At 34.3% G+C, this 16,454-nt stretch overlaps 1 protein-coding gene across 3 annotated transcripts in view; it reads right to left on the minus strand.

Moving 5' to 3' along the window:
* Positions 1-1,199: 1,199 nt before the first annotated feature.
* The window catches only part of tle2c (TLE family member 2, transcriptional corepressor c), a 28,455-nt gene continuing 13,200 nt past the window's right edge, over positions 1,200-16,454 (minus strand). Inside the window, exons 4-14 of one of the 3 annotated variants that reach the window (XM_079876846.1) lie at positions 15,560-15,604; positions 13,563-13,625; positions 13,080-13,154; positions 10,524-10,695; positions 9,290-9,306; positions 7,954-8,103; positions 6,969-7,019; positions 5,605-5,772; positions 3,041-3,151; positions 2,591-2,874; positions 1,200-1,566 (exon numbers count right to left, since the gene is read on the minus strand). In XM_079876846.1, coding sequence (XP_079732972.1) covers positions 3,041-3,151; positions 5,605-5,772; positions 6,969-7,019; positions 7,954-8,103; positions 9,290-9,306; positions 10,524-10,695; positions 13,080-13,154; positions 13,563-13,625; positions 15,560-15,604 — 852 coding nt within the window. In that variant the 3' untranslated portion in view covers positions 1,200-1,566; positions 2,591-2,874. Of the gene's footprint in view, positions 1,567-2,590; positions 2,875-3,040; positions 3,152-5,604; positions 5,773-6,968; positions 7,020-7,953; positions 8,104-9,289; positions 9,307-10,523; positions 10,702-13,079; positions 13,155-13,562; positions 13,626-15,559; positions 15,605-16,454 lie in introns of all 3 variants that reach the window. The other 2 variants (XM_079876847.1, XM_079876845.1) reach the window with 2 other exon arrangements.

Raw genomic sequence — 16,454 nt, forward strand, 5'->3', positions numbered from 1 at the left:
AAATGCTATCTAGATTTCTCCATGAATATTTGTATGGACGTTTATTGTTGACACACATCGAGTGACTGACAAGAAAATTTTGAGAAAATTGAAGTAGGTTCTGCCAAAATGCAAATGTTAACATGTTAATCCAGAACAGTCCTATGATACATAAACCTTTAATTTTGCACTTCTGTCCGATATTCAAGAATCAGTATGAGGACACGACCCAAAATGTTTCCAGTGCTTCATTCTCAAAGCATTCTGGGCTGTATGACCCGCGTTTGACCGGCGATATTTCATGTTGCTGTCTTACATCAGTCAGATAAGACTGTTTGGCCACTTCATCCAAAACATTTGCTCATCTGTTAAATGATTTTAGAAGCACTAAATCTATCAGTGTTTGACGTCAACTGAGCAACACTTCAGCTTTCACATGTTTAATTGATTTGTTTTTCACAATTTGTCAATAGCATTTTGGAAAAGATAGTCAATCCATTATATTTATCTGGGGGGTAAAGATCCCATTACTAGTTCCACATGTGCTCTGATTGATTTGTTTGATTATAGCACAACCTAGTGGTTAAATCAAGCAGTACATGAACAGACTGAACGCAGTGTCCTATAAAGAGGCAGATTATGCACTTTTACAAAGTCTTGATTTAGTTTTTGGGCTCTACTAGAATAGGTTTTCATGCTGGAATGTTCAAAAAACATTATTTTTCTCATATTTGACATTGTTGCAGCTCCTCTCTTCCAAGTCTGTCAGTAACGCTCCTGGCTGTCTCTATGAAGTCCCGCCTTCTGAAAAGCACAATGTGCTCTGATTGGTTGGCTGGACTAGTGTGTTGTGATTGGTCAACCGCTTCAAGCATGTTTTTGGAAAGCATGTTTCTTTAAAATGCAATGTCTTAAAAATGTCCTGGCTGTTACATTTAAATAAGGGTTAAAAAATATCATTGATCTTTACTTGACAACAACTAGGTCTTTCCAGTGGAAGGATGACACAAATGCATTTGTTTAATAAAATGATATTTTAATCTAACTTTGTGTCCATAATATTTCTGTATTACGTGTTAATTATCCATATTAAAAAGCAATAAGGCACTCGATGTCGTGCTGTATTGTGAATATAAACACACTAACAACAACATCCTTTAACCATGTTATATTCTCAATACAGCACAGCCTCACAAACCTTATTGCTTAATTCAGTGTCATAAAGTGAGTTTTCATGTATGAACAACAAAGGCTGGTATATTACAAGCAAAAACAGCATTATTCCTCTTTGAACACTGTGTGAAACTAATGCTATATTCACTCAAAATGACAGTTTTATTAAAGTCAGGGGAAACAATGCAATGACTTTAGGGTGTTTTGAACCCTTTACTAACGGTTAAAAGCTTTTGGGGGGAAAAGTGAAACGGTGGTAAAACAGGAACACCTTAATGTCCACTTGTCTAGAAGTTTCCATGTCTTTGTTTTTGAACTCGTTTTGACAAAATTGGCAGTAAAAGCATCTCAGTCCATTTCAGTGTGGGAGATGATACGGAGAAACTCGTATCTTGACTCCATATGCCTGTCACGCTGAAAGACAAAATAAGCACAGGAGGATTACACAACAGAAAGAGAATATTATCTTAAGTTATTGTGCACTTTAGCATGGCTGGGCATGTTAAGAGCAAGACTGCGGACGCAAGTGATGATTCTGGTTGGATTTTCTGCAATATTTTACAGTTGCCATGCTTTTAGGAAACATCCAAATTAATAGCACCTAAAATCATAAACATGGAATTTTTAGGACATTACAACAAGTAAATATATTTTTTTTAAGAAGGAATTTTCTTGAAGTGATGATTTTGCTCATATAGAAAATGCATTATATTCTATTTCATAACAACAACCAAATTGTTGATATACAAATATAACACCCCCCCCCCCCCCCCCCCAAAAAAAAAAAAAATCTCAATGCTTTTTTACTTTACTCAATTTTCTTTGTCTCATTACAAAAGTAAAAAGTACTTTTTTTATAAAAGTATTTTTTTTTATGAGTTGTTGGACACCATAAAAATGTTTTAAAAAAAGTTTGAGTTTTAAATTCTTAAATGCATCAAAAAAGTATATATTATTAAAAATATACGTAAAAAAATAAATCTATAAGTATATTACATTATATAAAAGTTAAAAAAAAAAACATTTAAAATTTTATTTATATATATTTGAAATAAATAAAAAGATTAGTAATAATAAGATTTATAAAATGTATTTATTTTTTTGTACAAGTTGTTGGAAAAATTAACAAAAAATGCAAAAAAGTTTTACATTTTAAATGCATCAAAGTATATATTATTAAAATGATATGTAAAAAATTAAATAAAAATGAATCTATAAGTATATTATATGAAATAAAAGTAAAAATTATAAAATAAAACAATTTAAAATATATTAATATATAAAAATTTGCATATTTGAAATAAATAAAAGGATGAGTAATATATACTACACACACATACACACACACACACACACACACACACACACACACACATATATAAGGTTGAATATATACATTATATATGTTTGTAATTGTGAAGTTTGAGTGGCAGCTCACCAGAATATTCAGCTTGCTTTCTAATTGGCTGAGAGAGCTGTCAGACAGCTGATTGGCTGATTACGCCCGGCGTGTGAAAGAACAGATGCGGTTCGCTCAGAGTTCGGCTCGAGGGCCACGAGGACGGATGAAGGGCTTCTGACAAGGCACCTGATGCCCAGGCCCAGCGTTCAGGGGCCGACCCGGTGCATTCTGGGACTGGCCCTGTGCATTCTGGGAAGGGCGGGCTGGGGAGGGGTAGCGGCAGTCTTTCACTAGTCTCACTCCATGGGAAGGAGTGGGTCCTGTGAGGGAAACCAGACGTCAAGGTGTATATAAAGATTCATCGCTAAAAATGAATTGCAGGAGTTGGAAAAAACATTTGGAGCTGAGAGAGAGATGAGATCACAGACGAGTGGAAAACCATCCCCCGGCCGCCCACGTTTACTGTAAGCGTGAGTCAGGACTTACCTAGTGTTTGAGAACGGGAGACGGGCCGCGGGCAGAGGAGGACAGGGGTGCGGGAGAGCCAGGAGAGAGTGATTCATGGGACGCTGAAGGAGAAGGAGATCTCACTTTCTCCTGAAACACACAGAGTAAAAGAGCTGAGCCACAAACTTCTCTCTACCGTTTATTTTAGAAGAACAAACGTTAGATATGTAGGGCCCTTTATTTTTCCAAATTCTGTGTTTTCTGTTTTAATTTTGGCAACACTTTACAATAAGGTCTCATTTGTTAACATTAATTCATGTATTAACTAACATGAACTAACAACAAGCAATACATTTGTTACAGTATTTATTAATCTTTGTTAATGTTAGTTATTAAAAATCCAGCTGTTCGTTGTTTGTTCATGTCAGATCACAGTGCATCAATGTTAACAAATACAACTTTTGATTTTTATAATGTATTAGTAAATGTTGAAATTAACATTTACACATGTTAATAAATACTCTAGAAGTGCAGTTCATTATTAGTTCATGTTAACTAATGAAACCATATTGTAGAGTGTTACCTCACTTTTTCTGGATTACATCTTTAATGGTTTAATTAATTGTAATAATCAAAAAGGACATCTAATCAATTGAATGCACAACATTTTAACAATGTAAAAATGATTAATAATTTAAACAATAATAGGGCCCTATGAAATGTTTTTTTTTTTTTTTTTTTTTTTTAAATCAGTTTTATTTAATGTTTCCCAAATTCCATGTTTTCCATTTAATTTTTTTCTGGTTTAAGTTTTTAATGATTTGATTAAATTGTATTAATCAAAAATAAAGTCTAATCAATGGAATTCATACAACTTTAACAACAAAAAACAAAAAATTTAACAACAATAGGGCCCTATAATGTTTTTTATTCTTCAGAAATTCTGTATTGTCTGTTTTAATTTTTCTGGATTCTGTGTTTTATGATTTAATACAAATTTATTATCCAAAAAAGAGGTAATTTAAGTGAATGAAACTTAATTACATTTTAAAAGATTAATTAAATTGTTTAAATTAAATCTGAGCAATTACTAACATTATTTTGGCAAACAAAGTGCTGCACAAAAAAAGCATTTTAAATTAAAACACGAATGACAAATTGTGATATTGTGTGATATTCCTTAAAAAATGTAGTTTTGTTATTTATTATAATAACTTTGAGAACTACATTCAATACAACAGTCACACATTTCTGTCTTTTTATAAGTTAAACCGAACTTTTATTTTGACGGGTTGTCGTGAAGACCTTTTGAGTTTCTGTGTGTATTTGACAATAGTTTTTCTCAAATGAGATGGTGAAATGCAGGTGAAGTGACTCTCAGAGCGGCTCTGGAGGTGAAGTTCATGCGTTCATGTCCTGAAAACACCGCGAGTGTCACGCGTGCTTGATTATGTGTAGTCGACCACACTGCACCACTCATACACACAGAGACATGCAGAACATACACACTTCAGATTTCAAAAGCAGTCTTATTGTGGTTTAAAGGGTCAGTTTAAAGCCTAAATTCTGTCTGTTTATCATATAAAGCGATCGTGTCTCTTCAGAAAATTTGAACTAAGCCGCTCAATTCATCTGGATTAGTTTTACGATCTCTTTATGAACTTTTTGAACTGTCAAAGTGGTAGTTGTGTAGCTGTCAATGAAGGGACAGAAATCCTCAGATTTCATCAAAAAGATCTTCATTTGTGATCTGAAGATGAACGAAAGTCTTACGAGTTTGGAAGACATGAGGGTGAATAATTGACCCTTCGCAGGGAGTTTGATTGACAGGAGATCTGACCAATCATAATCCACCATCCGCCGAATCCGCCATTTTTGTCCGACAAAGCAGTCAGGAGAGTTAGTGGATTAACGTTGGTGGATTAGAACTTGAAAAACGTGTGTACTGACGTCTTTCCACGGTTAAAACAACATTCCTTCTTATGTTCATTCATGTTTATTTGATGCTATAAATGAACTAGAAGGAAGAGATGATCAGTTCACGAGCAACTTTAACTGAGCGATCTGTCAGACACATTAAAGAGCCACAAAACGGTATTTATTGTTTAAAAAAATGACCAAATTTGAAAGTTGACACTTTGTTTCATATCAAAAGTGACCTGGTCTGTCCTGTCTGTCAGTGCGTTGTCAGTGTCCTCTCTGCCCCGCGATGTGTTTTTCACTGCGTGAGAACATGGTGTGGCGTGAGAGCGGCGTGGCTTGTCGGACATAACAACAGTAGCTAAAGGGGGCGGGTCTTTGCGAACGGTCAATTATTAAGTAATAAGTGAACTATCCCTTTAATATTCAGTCACTAGTCCATATCGCAATTTGATTTGAAGTGAGCTTCTTTTGATTTGAGCTCTACTTTTGATTTATTTATTCAAATTTAGCCAAATTCCATGACATTCCGCAGTAAATTTGCCTTTTCACAGGGCCCAGATATGCTTGAAAAACTATAATTTACATTTAAAAAAAAAGGACCTCAATATCAAACACTTCAGAGTTCAGACCCTATCTTGTGGTGTAGTGTTAGTATGAGAGGATTCGTCATGGTCCAGTACCTGAGTGGGGCTCTTGCAGAGTCCAGGTGAGCGTGGCTGAGATCGTGGAGAAGAGGAGGCTTCCCGAGACGGGTTCTTCCGGAGGACCGGAGAGATGTTCAGCCCGTTCCCTTCGGTCGACCTGGGAGAGACTCCAGCGGGTGACACACTTTTCTGCAAACACACACGCTACGAGATGTCATCACAAACGTCAAATCACATCACATCACACAAAAGCAATACGAACTGTTTGCTCATGCAAATGTCATCTAGATATGACTCCTTTAATAGGATTATATTGACATAGTATAATTTAAAGCTTAAACAGACAAATGATGCAGGGCAATTTATGTGCCGAAATGGTTGGTTAAATACAAACCCCTTGTATGAACAGTTTAGAGATGCTTACACTTTTTTTTTCATAAGTTTCATGTTAAAGTTTGGCAAGTCTTTACAAGATTTGGAGCCAAGGCTTTTTGATATATAAAAAATATATATTTTACTTTTACTTTATTGGTTAATTACATTTTTTATTTACATTTGTGATGATGCTGTTCATCAGGTAAAAAGACTGTGAACTCTTCCTTTTCTGCTAATGTAAACTTTATGTTGTTTTAGAGAAACCTTAAACAAATACTATATATAATTATTGAAGGGAGTTTTCTATGTATAGTATGTTGCAGGCATTAAGCATGTATAATGGTCTTGGTTAGATTATTTTGATGTATGACTAACTTTGCAATACTAATTAATTGTACTTTTTTATTTAGGAAGAACCAAAATAAAGTGATTTAAAACCGATTAAAGCTGCAAACGTACGACAGCTGATCTGGGCTATTTTAAAAAAATCTAATTCCTATGCCAAACGAAGCCTTTATGACTCAAATCTATGATTTATGAGCGTGGTTACATTGTATCACAACAGTCATTAATAATTCATTAAATCAGTTTGATCAATGGTTTTTGTTCTTTCAAATAAGAAAGTGCACAAAAAGACATGAATCAAAGCATCATGACATTTCTAACTTTTTAAAGTATTGAACTAATGATCTATCAAATATTATATGATGTAATAAAGTTTGTTAATGTTACTAAAGAAAGATACCAGGTACATAAATCAAAAACTCATAAAGGCTTACATTTTTTTAACATCAACATTCATGAACTCTTATGAGGTCAGAGAAGTACTGGAAGCGACCAATGACGTGTCGTGCCTCGGAATGTTTATTGACATTGACCAATCAGCTGGAGGCTGCTCTTCAGCCACTGAATGAATGAATAACTGTATATCCAACTTTACTAGGAGAACATTTTGGTGCACCGTTGACATCCATTGTAGACATTGTATATTGCAAGAATGAGAAAGAAAGTAAGTGTATTCACACCTCTTTAGTGCCGTCTCGTCTGAGACCGTCTTCATTTTTACCGCCACTCTCCTGCAGGAAAGACACATGATCAGACCCACCCAATCACGAGCTCCTAATAATAAAAATCACTGTAATATCTCAATCGTCTCAAATGGAGACTTTGCTCAAATCTCTTAGATGTTTCTCCCAAGTTAAGATCTCACGTGTGTCTCCTCTAGAGATAGAGATACCAAAGATTTCAATCAGGATTATTATTGTAAAATAGAGCTAAAACTATTAAAAGCATCTTTGTTAACTGAAATAAAGCTAAAATAAAATACAATTTAAACAATAGATTAAAAACTTGGCGACTATCTGAAATAAGTTTAAGTTGATTCACCGAAATAAATAATTAACTAAAAACTAAATTTAAAAAAATTAAGCCAAAATAGTAATATAAAAATAAAAAAGAATAACAATGACAAACGCACATTACAAAAATTACTATTTATTTTTAAACTAAAAGTAAAAAGAAAACTGAAAATATAAAAATCAAAGCTAATTCAAAATATTCATAAAAACTATATTAGTATATAAATAATACTAAATACTAGTACTAAATAGTACTAAGTCTACTAGTCTTAATAATAATAAGACTGATCTCAATTGGTATTCAAACATTTCTCATCAAATTTCAAAACTGAATTACAGATCTTAATAGCTCTACACTCTTACTGTACAACAGCTATTGACTCGTTTGTGTCTGAAAGCTGCATTATGCCTCCCAAGCTATAAAAGAGCAACATTCCTCTGGTTTGGTGAGTGAATGCACAAGTCAGTGTTCAGGGATAAAATGATATCACGTTGAATAAATGATGAGCATTAATATTCAATCGCAGTCGGCATGTCATTTAGCTGAATATGTAAGTACAAGCGAAAATCACACAGACTTCAGGATGAACTCAAATGCATCTTAAAAACTGCAAAGCGAGGAAGGAGCATGTTTGGCCTTGGCTCGACTCACCCGCCGTGTTCGTCCCGCGCCGGTCTGGTCTGAGCCGCCCCGTTTGCTGTCCACATCAGCGTGAGAGGAGGAGGAGGAGGAGGAAGGAGGAGGAGGAAGACCCAGACGCAGTCCTGCAGAGCGATGGCCCACCGGAGAGCCACTGCCACTCTGAAATACACACACCATAATCACACACTGCTGAATGTAGCCTCAATCTAACATGAACGTGACATATCAACCCTGCTCCTCATCAGGACCACAGGAATACATCATTTCAACACATATCAACTGGAACAGAAAAAAAAAAAAAGTAAACACAAAAATTGGTGAATGAATTAAACACAGAAAATACATTAAAAACTAGTACATTTATATTTTATTCATATATGCACTGTTTTATTCTTTATTAATTTATGTACTGTCTAACTACGTTAACTAAACATATTGTGCCTGGAAAATGTAATTTGTTCAATTCGTATTTTTGTTAAATTATATTTGTCCTGTTGTAATTATCTCTCTTTAAAAGCAAAAATAAAATAAAACGACAAAAATTATGTATATTGTGATTTATATCGTTATCGTGAAATAAGATTTTGCTCATATCCCTACCCTATACCTCACAATATGATGCATAAACATTACAGCAAAATCTCTACCTGTTAGAGATTTACATAAACCATTTTTTTATGGTTATTATGAGTGATTTCGTATATGGATATTTTGAATATTTATACTGTATCACATGAGTTTAGTCAATTTCATACATAATATATATGCATGAATAATTATGTTTTCTGAATTACAATAAGAAGGAAGGGGTTGTTTGGTCCTAGACAGTTTTTTGACCATTGAAATCGTTAAAAATTCTTATTTTCATTTTTTTTTTTTTTTTTTTAATTCATATTTAATTTGAAGCTCAAATGCAAAAAAATCCTAGGCCTGTTTTTTGTTTTTGTAACCTGACAAATGAAAAGTAAAATGTTATATTGTAAGTTTATGGATAATCATTTATGCACGACTTCTGTGAAAATGGAAAACACCATCATTATATCATCGGTTGATAATGTGTTTTTACTGTTGGATGGTATATACTATTATAACACTCAGTTCTAGAAGCAAATTAAACATAATAATAATGAAAAACAATAAAAACGACTTCCATGATGATCACATCTAATGCATGGCTTTAATCATTTTTACTTCTATTCATAGATGCTATATATACAAAAATCCAATCCAACATATGAAATCCAATCAGTAGTGCAATCCTGACCGAAAACAAGACCATGCAAACACACTTCACTAGTGGAACGACCAATGGGAGGAGGATGACAACTAAGGCTTAAATACTCACCCTGTTTGGGGCTCCATCTACAGAAATAAAGAGAGACAGGCCCATTGAGAAAAGATGATCCTGTTATATTGAACATTTGCAATACATTACAGGAATATTCCAGATTAATTTCAACCTAATGTCTATGGATCAAATCTGTGGCATGCTGTCGCTTACAACGGACATTCAAAAACACAAGCAAAAAAATCACAGTATTTACACATTTTATATTATATTTTATATTATATTTTTTTAATTTGATATTATACAAAATTTACAGTATTGCATGTACAATGGAAGTCTGTGGGGCTTTCCAGGAGGTTTCAAGGGGTCATCGGATGCCTATTTTCCACAAGTTGGTATGATTCTTTATGGTCTTCATGTAAAGTTTGTAACATACTTTAGTTAAAATTCCTCAATGGTTGTGTAAAACAAAACCTTTTTACCTCCTCAAAAACAGCTCTGTTCACAGCAACCCGTTTCGGTGCATGTCTCTTTAAATGATAATGAGCAACTGCCCCCCCCCCTCCTTCCGTGGGGCGTCGACACAAGACATGTAAAGTGATGCCTTGGCGGACAGTATACAAATGGCTGAGGGCAGAAATATACTAATACGGGAAATATGCTAATGCAGGAAATATGCTAATACAGCAAATATGCTAATACGGGAAATATGCTAATACGGGAAATATGCTAATAGCGGTCGTGGGCAGAGCATGAGCAATGTGACATCATATTGCTCAGAATGTCCTTGATTATTGAGTGTTTAGGCTTTTGGAGGATTAAAAAAAGGAGTGAATGTATTTTTCTCATTGTATGGTGGTTGTGTGTCCACACACCGCAAAGACACATTTATATGCAAACACCATATAAAAGTGAATTCTGCATCCGATGACCCCTTTAAAGAGTAGAAATGAAAAACATATATTTTTACATGAATTCTTCTGCAAAATGTTTTCTAAATGATCCTTTTTGAGGCGGAGAAAAATGTGCTCTATGGAAACAGTGTCCATGTCTGATTATACATAATTTCTAATTATATAGTAAGAAAAAAGTGGTGAGGCCTCATGGGATGGTAGTGACAGTAATTTTGCATAAAAAAAATTAAGAAATACTACTATAATTACTACTATATTGATAATAAAACATTACTTTTATCATAATGCACTAATGAAAATCACCCAGAATATTCTTATTCTGATTCCATCAAATTGTTCTTCAGTGCATTTCTACATGTGACAGGATTCTCACGCACCTCTGGAGTCCAGGTGCTCGGGGTGAGTGATGTCATCTTTAGGCGCCAGGTGCGGGGGGAACGGGAAGGCCCCGGGAAGAGCCATGAGGCTGGCACCCGCTCCCAGGGTCAGTCCCGAGGGGTGTGGCGTCAGAGGGAAGCCCGGGGCATGATGGGATAGATGCTGGAACTGCTGTTGCTAGACGGGGGAGGGGAGAGGAGAGCGACAAGCTAATGTAAAACGTGACATTTTCATTCTGGAACAGCCTGGTTTTTATTTTTGTGGAATCCATGATTCACTTTTTCACAATTCTTTGTTGAATAGAATGCTTTTATTTAAAATAGAAAACTTTTGTATCATACTGTCACTCTTGATCAATTTAATAAAAAAACAACAACAACTAACTTTAACTTTTGAATGGTAGTGTATCACGGTTTGTATGACGCCGCACATCTGTTTTCAACATTGATAATAATATGAAATCTTTCTTGATATACTGTGAGGCAAATTCCTCAGTTAAAAAAAAAAAATTTAATCAAATGTACATGGGTCAATGACGTGACGGGTCATTTTTTTTGTCCAAAGGCCTTAATAATAATAAAAAAACAAATATATAACATCCAAAGCATGTAAGGTAGTACAACTTGATCTCTTTTACTGAATCCAAAAGGTTTTAATTATATTTTACTACATATAAAGGTATTTTAAAGATTTTGAAGTGTCAAAAGGTCATTCTGTAAAACTGATATAGTAAATATTTAAATGGAATAATATTGTTTTTAATAACTAAAGGAACTACAATAACACAAATATAAAGCAGATAAAGCTCTTTTTTTTTTACATTTCCCCTTTTCTCCTTTCCCTGTGCAATGTTTTACTTGAATATGTTAGAGTGTTTAGAGTAGTCCAATAAATGATTACATTTATGAGATCAGTGATCATTTATTTTAAATATTTCTTCTGTGGTACACACTATATACTATCTCAACATCAATGTCAAATCAGTTTTTAACTTTCAAATCAGTGGTTAAACCGAATGACTTTTTTGGTGACATTTTTTCCATCTTGTAAAAAATGACAAAAAACAGTGTTGATTGATTGTACAAACCACAAAATCTTATTGTTAACACTTAGGTAAACTAAAAAAATGGTTTCAAATATAGTTATATCTCCATTCTATTTTTTTTACACTTTTAAAAACCTTATTCGTCAATGACCCAAATTCATGTCCCAGTTATGCTTAAACGTTGTCACATTTTCCAGGTAAATAAACATTAGCAAAGTGATTAATGTTCTATTGTTTTAAGCCAATTATAAATCTCATTAAGCATTTTCACATTTATTTCAAAATAATAACTAAAGGATAATGCATGTTGTAGTCTTCGACAAAAACACGATTCTCTTAGCTTTTTGTTCAAAACATTGCTTTTTAATGAAACTTACCCACATTCAAAAAAGAATGCATGAAGCTAGGATAAAACAAATTTTGTTTTGGCTCTGTTCTTTTTCTTTCGATATATTGCATGTACAGATATTCCAGGGCTGCCAACTTTTGAGTTTAGCTTGGAGTGAGATTTTTTTTTGGGGGGGGGGGGGGGGGGGGGGGATGTCGATACATGTGAATGTCAAAACATTTGGTAACTAAATAGAATTTTATGAAGTTTAGTGACAACATGTTACAATGTTTACATTGTACAATGACTGGTAGGATACAGTTTTTATTATTGCTTGACAAAAATTTCAAGATTTCATTCCATTCTTGTGATTTGATTCCGATTTTGATTCAATATTGACTAATTTGGATACATGTTTATTTAAAATTTTATTTAAAAAAAGAATCTCACCTAATGCTGTAAACATAGAGGGCCCAATCTGCTGGTATTATTAAAGGTTAAAAATAACAAATTAAATTAAATATAATGCAGTTTTTGTTATAATAACAATTATTTAATGACATAAGTAAAAATATAATAAATATGTAATATAGTGCTCAGCAAAATCTCCTCTCGAGCTATTTTTTCTATTCAATTAACATGCTATGGTCATTAAATGGCTCTCCTGAGGTAAATGTAACGTTATGTGACATAATTGTTCTCCTGCTGTTATATATTGACCTCTTTCAGTGGTTGAAAAACACTAATTGGTCGATATTATGTATACTTTCAGTAAGTTGTACTGCATCTTTAAATAAAAAAGTAACAGATGATCGGTTCACGTGCACTTGAACTGAGGCGCTCAGCGATCTGTCACGTCACATTTACAAGCGCCAAACGTATTTTTGTCTGAATTTCGAAATAAAATTGACGGAATCTAAGAGCTGATAATTAGTTTAATATTAAAAGTAGCCTACCTCTTTGCTCCGCAATTTTTCTGTGCGTGAGAAAATGGATGTGTGGCGTGAGAGCGTGTGAAAAGTGTCAATTGCGTGAGTCTCACGCTCAATGCGTGAGAGTTGGCAGCCCTGTATTCACAACAAAATATTGTGAAGATGATCAAAAATGCTGGCAACTTTATTTTTCTTTTAAACGTTGGCGGAGAAAGAGTTAATAGGAGGACAAAAAGCAAAATGGACTCACCCCGATGATAGCATTGAGCTCGGCCATGCTGACGTGTTTGGATCTTTCCACTGCTTGTGCAACTTGATGCTGATGCTGCATGGACACACAGATTCAGAATGCAACATCACACATGAAGCATGAATAAAACACAAACCAGAGAAGATATTCAAAGATCAAGATGCATGCACAACCTGCTACACGACAGCACCTTTCACTGTGAAAAACCACAAACAGAGCAGATGTGCATGAGCCACAGACAGCAGGACAGCTGAAAAGAGTTGCTGTTGTCTCTGTGGCAGCTTTGATGTTCCCACAGGGCGTTACGATTACAAAATAGCCAAATCCACTCAGCGTGGCTTATAAAAGAACAGTATGAAATATTGATCCAGGGAAGAGCTGGGCGATTGGAAGCTCTCTGTTGATGACCACCTCTGCTGTAAATAATTCATGTGTAAATAGCCCACGGGGGGAGAGGATGAGCGTGTGTGTGTGTTCGCTCACCTCTTGGGACAGCAGTGGAATGATCTGAGTGCATATAGCACTGAGCCGCTTTACAATCTCCGCCTGCAGAAACAACACAAACAAACTCCCATCACACAACAGACGACATCCTAAAGACAGTCAGGCTAAATGCACTTTATTGCTTTAATAGAATTCACAGCAGCAGCTTCTACAGGAGAGGATAATTCAGCACTCTATATGTGCTGTTAGTCCAGGATGATTTCACATGTTTTGTTTTATTATATGTTGATAAATCTTTTATGTGTTTGACCGATGAATTAATAAATGTTTATACATTTTTTATAGTTTGACATCATTTAGCAATTTATTAACTAAAATATTACTTTTGGTCAAAAATTACATGCCATTTTATTGAGAGTAAAATTAATGAATATTACATGACAACATATTTACTAAATTTAAAATATGTACCTAAATTTAAAATAAAAAAACTAAAGAAAGAAATTACACGATAGACAGATAGACAGATAGATAGATAGATAGATAGATAGATAGATAGATAGATAGATAGATATATAGATAGTTGGATAGATAGACAGATAGATACAGATAGATAGATAGGTAGATAAGAGACAGAACGAACGACAGACAGACAGACAGACAGACAGACAGACAGATAGATAGATTAATAGATATTTAGACAGATTAATAGATAAACAGATAAACAGATAGATAGATAGATAGATATAGATAGATAGATACTTTCCTGACCACCCGAGGTGCTTTTAATACACTGCGTGCACTATATTTTAATACACACGCACACACACACACACACACACACACACACACACACACACACACACACACACACACACACACACACAGCTCATATATGTACACACTTCATTCAGGGCTGATCCCACTCACTCTGACCCACATACACTCTCAAATCCAGGCATTTCCAACAGATGGCCTGGAAACGAGGAGATGCAGGGGTCTTATCTGGATTAGCCCACTCTAGCGTGTGTATTTGCTCATATCAAGTAGTCAGGATTAAATCCTGCTTCAGAGTAAATACCCAACAAAACACTGAATCATGCACATCAGATGTATAGACATCCCTCTTCAAAATAACTAACACATGAAAACAGAACAACCTAGAGCTTTGTGTTAAATAAATATCTGACTGGAGGAGCCACGTTCAGAGCAGCTGTAAATATCATATATATGTATACATCATATGTATTAATGCTATATATTTAATCTATACATTTCACATATAGTTATGCTAACATGATATTTATTCTTTATTGTCGGCAATGCCAACAGTTAAAAAGCCACCTAAAGTGTAAAAAACGTTTAAAACCATATTGAAATCATGTTGATGCATGTTTAACTACCTTACATTTTGCGTTCAGAATATTTATTTTAAAGAAATGAATCAAAAGTGACAGTAAATGCATTTATAATGTTACAAAAATTCTATTTAAAATGCTGTTCTGTTGAACTTTCTATTCATCAAAGAATCCTGAAAAAATACATCACGGTTTCCACCAAAAATATGAAGAAGTAAAACTGTTTTCAACTGATAATAATCAGAAATGTTTCTTGAGCAGCAAATCATCATATTAGAGTGATTTCTGAAGGATCATGTGACACTGAAGATGTCTAAAAATTCAGCTTTGATCACAGGAACAAATTACATTTTAACATATATTCACATATAAAAACCGCTATTTTAAATCGTGATAATATTTCACAATATTACTGTTTTTACTGTATTTATGATCAAATAATTGCAGCCTCGGTGAGCAAAAGAGACGTCTTTCAAAAAAGAAAACCCGGTTCAATCTCTACCAAGCCCTTGATCATGTGGTTTCAGGATGATGGTCCTGCAATTAGTGTTAGATCTAGTGCCGACCAGACCCCATCACTCGCCCACACAAGGACACCTCGTACTGTAAATCTCATTACACAGAGATCATGCGGATCTGTAATGAAATCAGGCTGTAAATGACACATCAGTCACTCACCTGCTTCTGCATTTCAATGTTCAGCCCGTAAGACATTTCATAATACTGCGGAAGAAAGCAAAGCCAGCTCAATTACATTTAAATTACATGACATAAATCACAATCACATCGAGCTAAATGACAGAAATGCACTACATGTGTTCCCAGAGGCCAGAAATGACCCATATTCCCAGTTAAAGACCGTATTAATTGATGTCGAGCATCATTACTATCAATGCATTCGGCAGATGCCTTTATACATTTATCTATATATTCCCTGAGAATTGAACTCATGACCTTGGCATTGAAAGCACCATGTTGTACTGTTTTTACAAATGATGTTATCAGCATATGGCAAGCCGTTTCAACTTTTATTCATTTCCAGCATATGAATTGTTGATATCAAGAATAGACATTTCAACTAGTGACAGTTTAATTCTTGATATCAAAAATAAAGGTTTTTACTAGTAAGAATTAAATTTCTGATATGTGACACTGGAATTTCAACAAGTAAGTAGGGGTGTGATGGTTAGCATATAACCGTGAGACCGACGGTTATAGTTGAACACCGTCATTACAACTCTATAACCGCCAAAACCGTGTTATTAAAATATTTTTTACAAACATTTTTTATCATAGAGAATGTTTAAATACTAATTAAAAACAATTGTTAACAGTCTGTGTTATTAATGGTCTACGTCGTTTCCAACTGTATTTGATTCTTTGCCAAGCGACCGCCAATCATTTGAGATAGAAATAAAAGCTATGATATAGTGATGTGCCATCATTATGAGATTTATTAAACAAATGAAAAACATTTGCAATAATAAACATTAGCAATGAACATTTGCAATCGGTAGACATGGTTTTTACCACTTAATGAAGTTTTGTTTTGTAAATCGTCAGACATGATTTT

This window comes from Squalius cephalus (genome assembly GCF_949319135.1).
Source record: "Squalius cephalus genome assembly, chromosome: 7".
In the NCBI taxonomy this organism is placed as follows: domain Eukaryota; kingdom Metazoa; phylum Chordata; class Actinopteri; order Cypriniformes; family Leuciscidae; genus Squalius; species Squalius cephalus.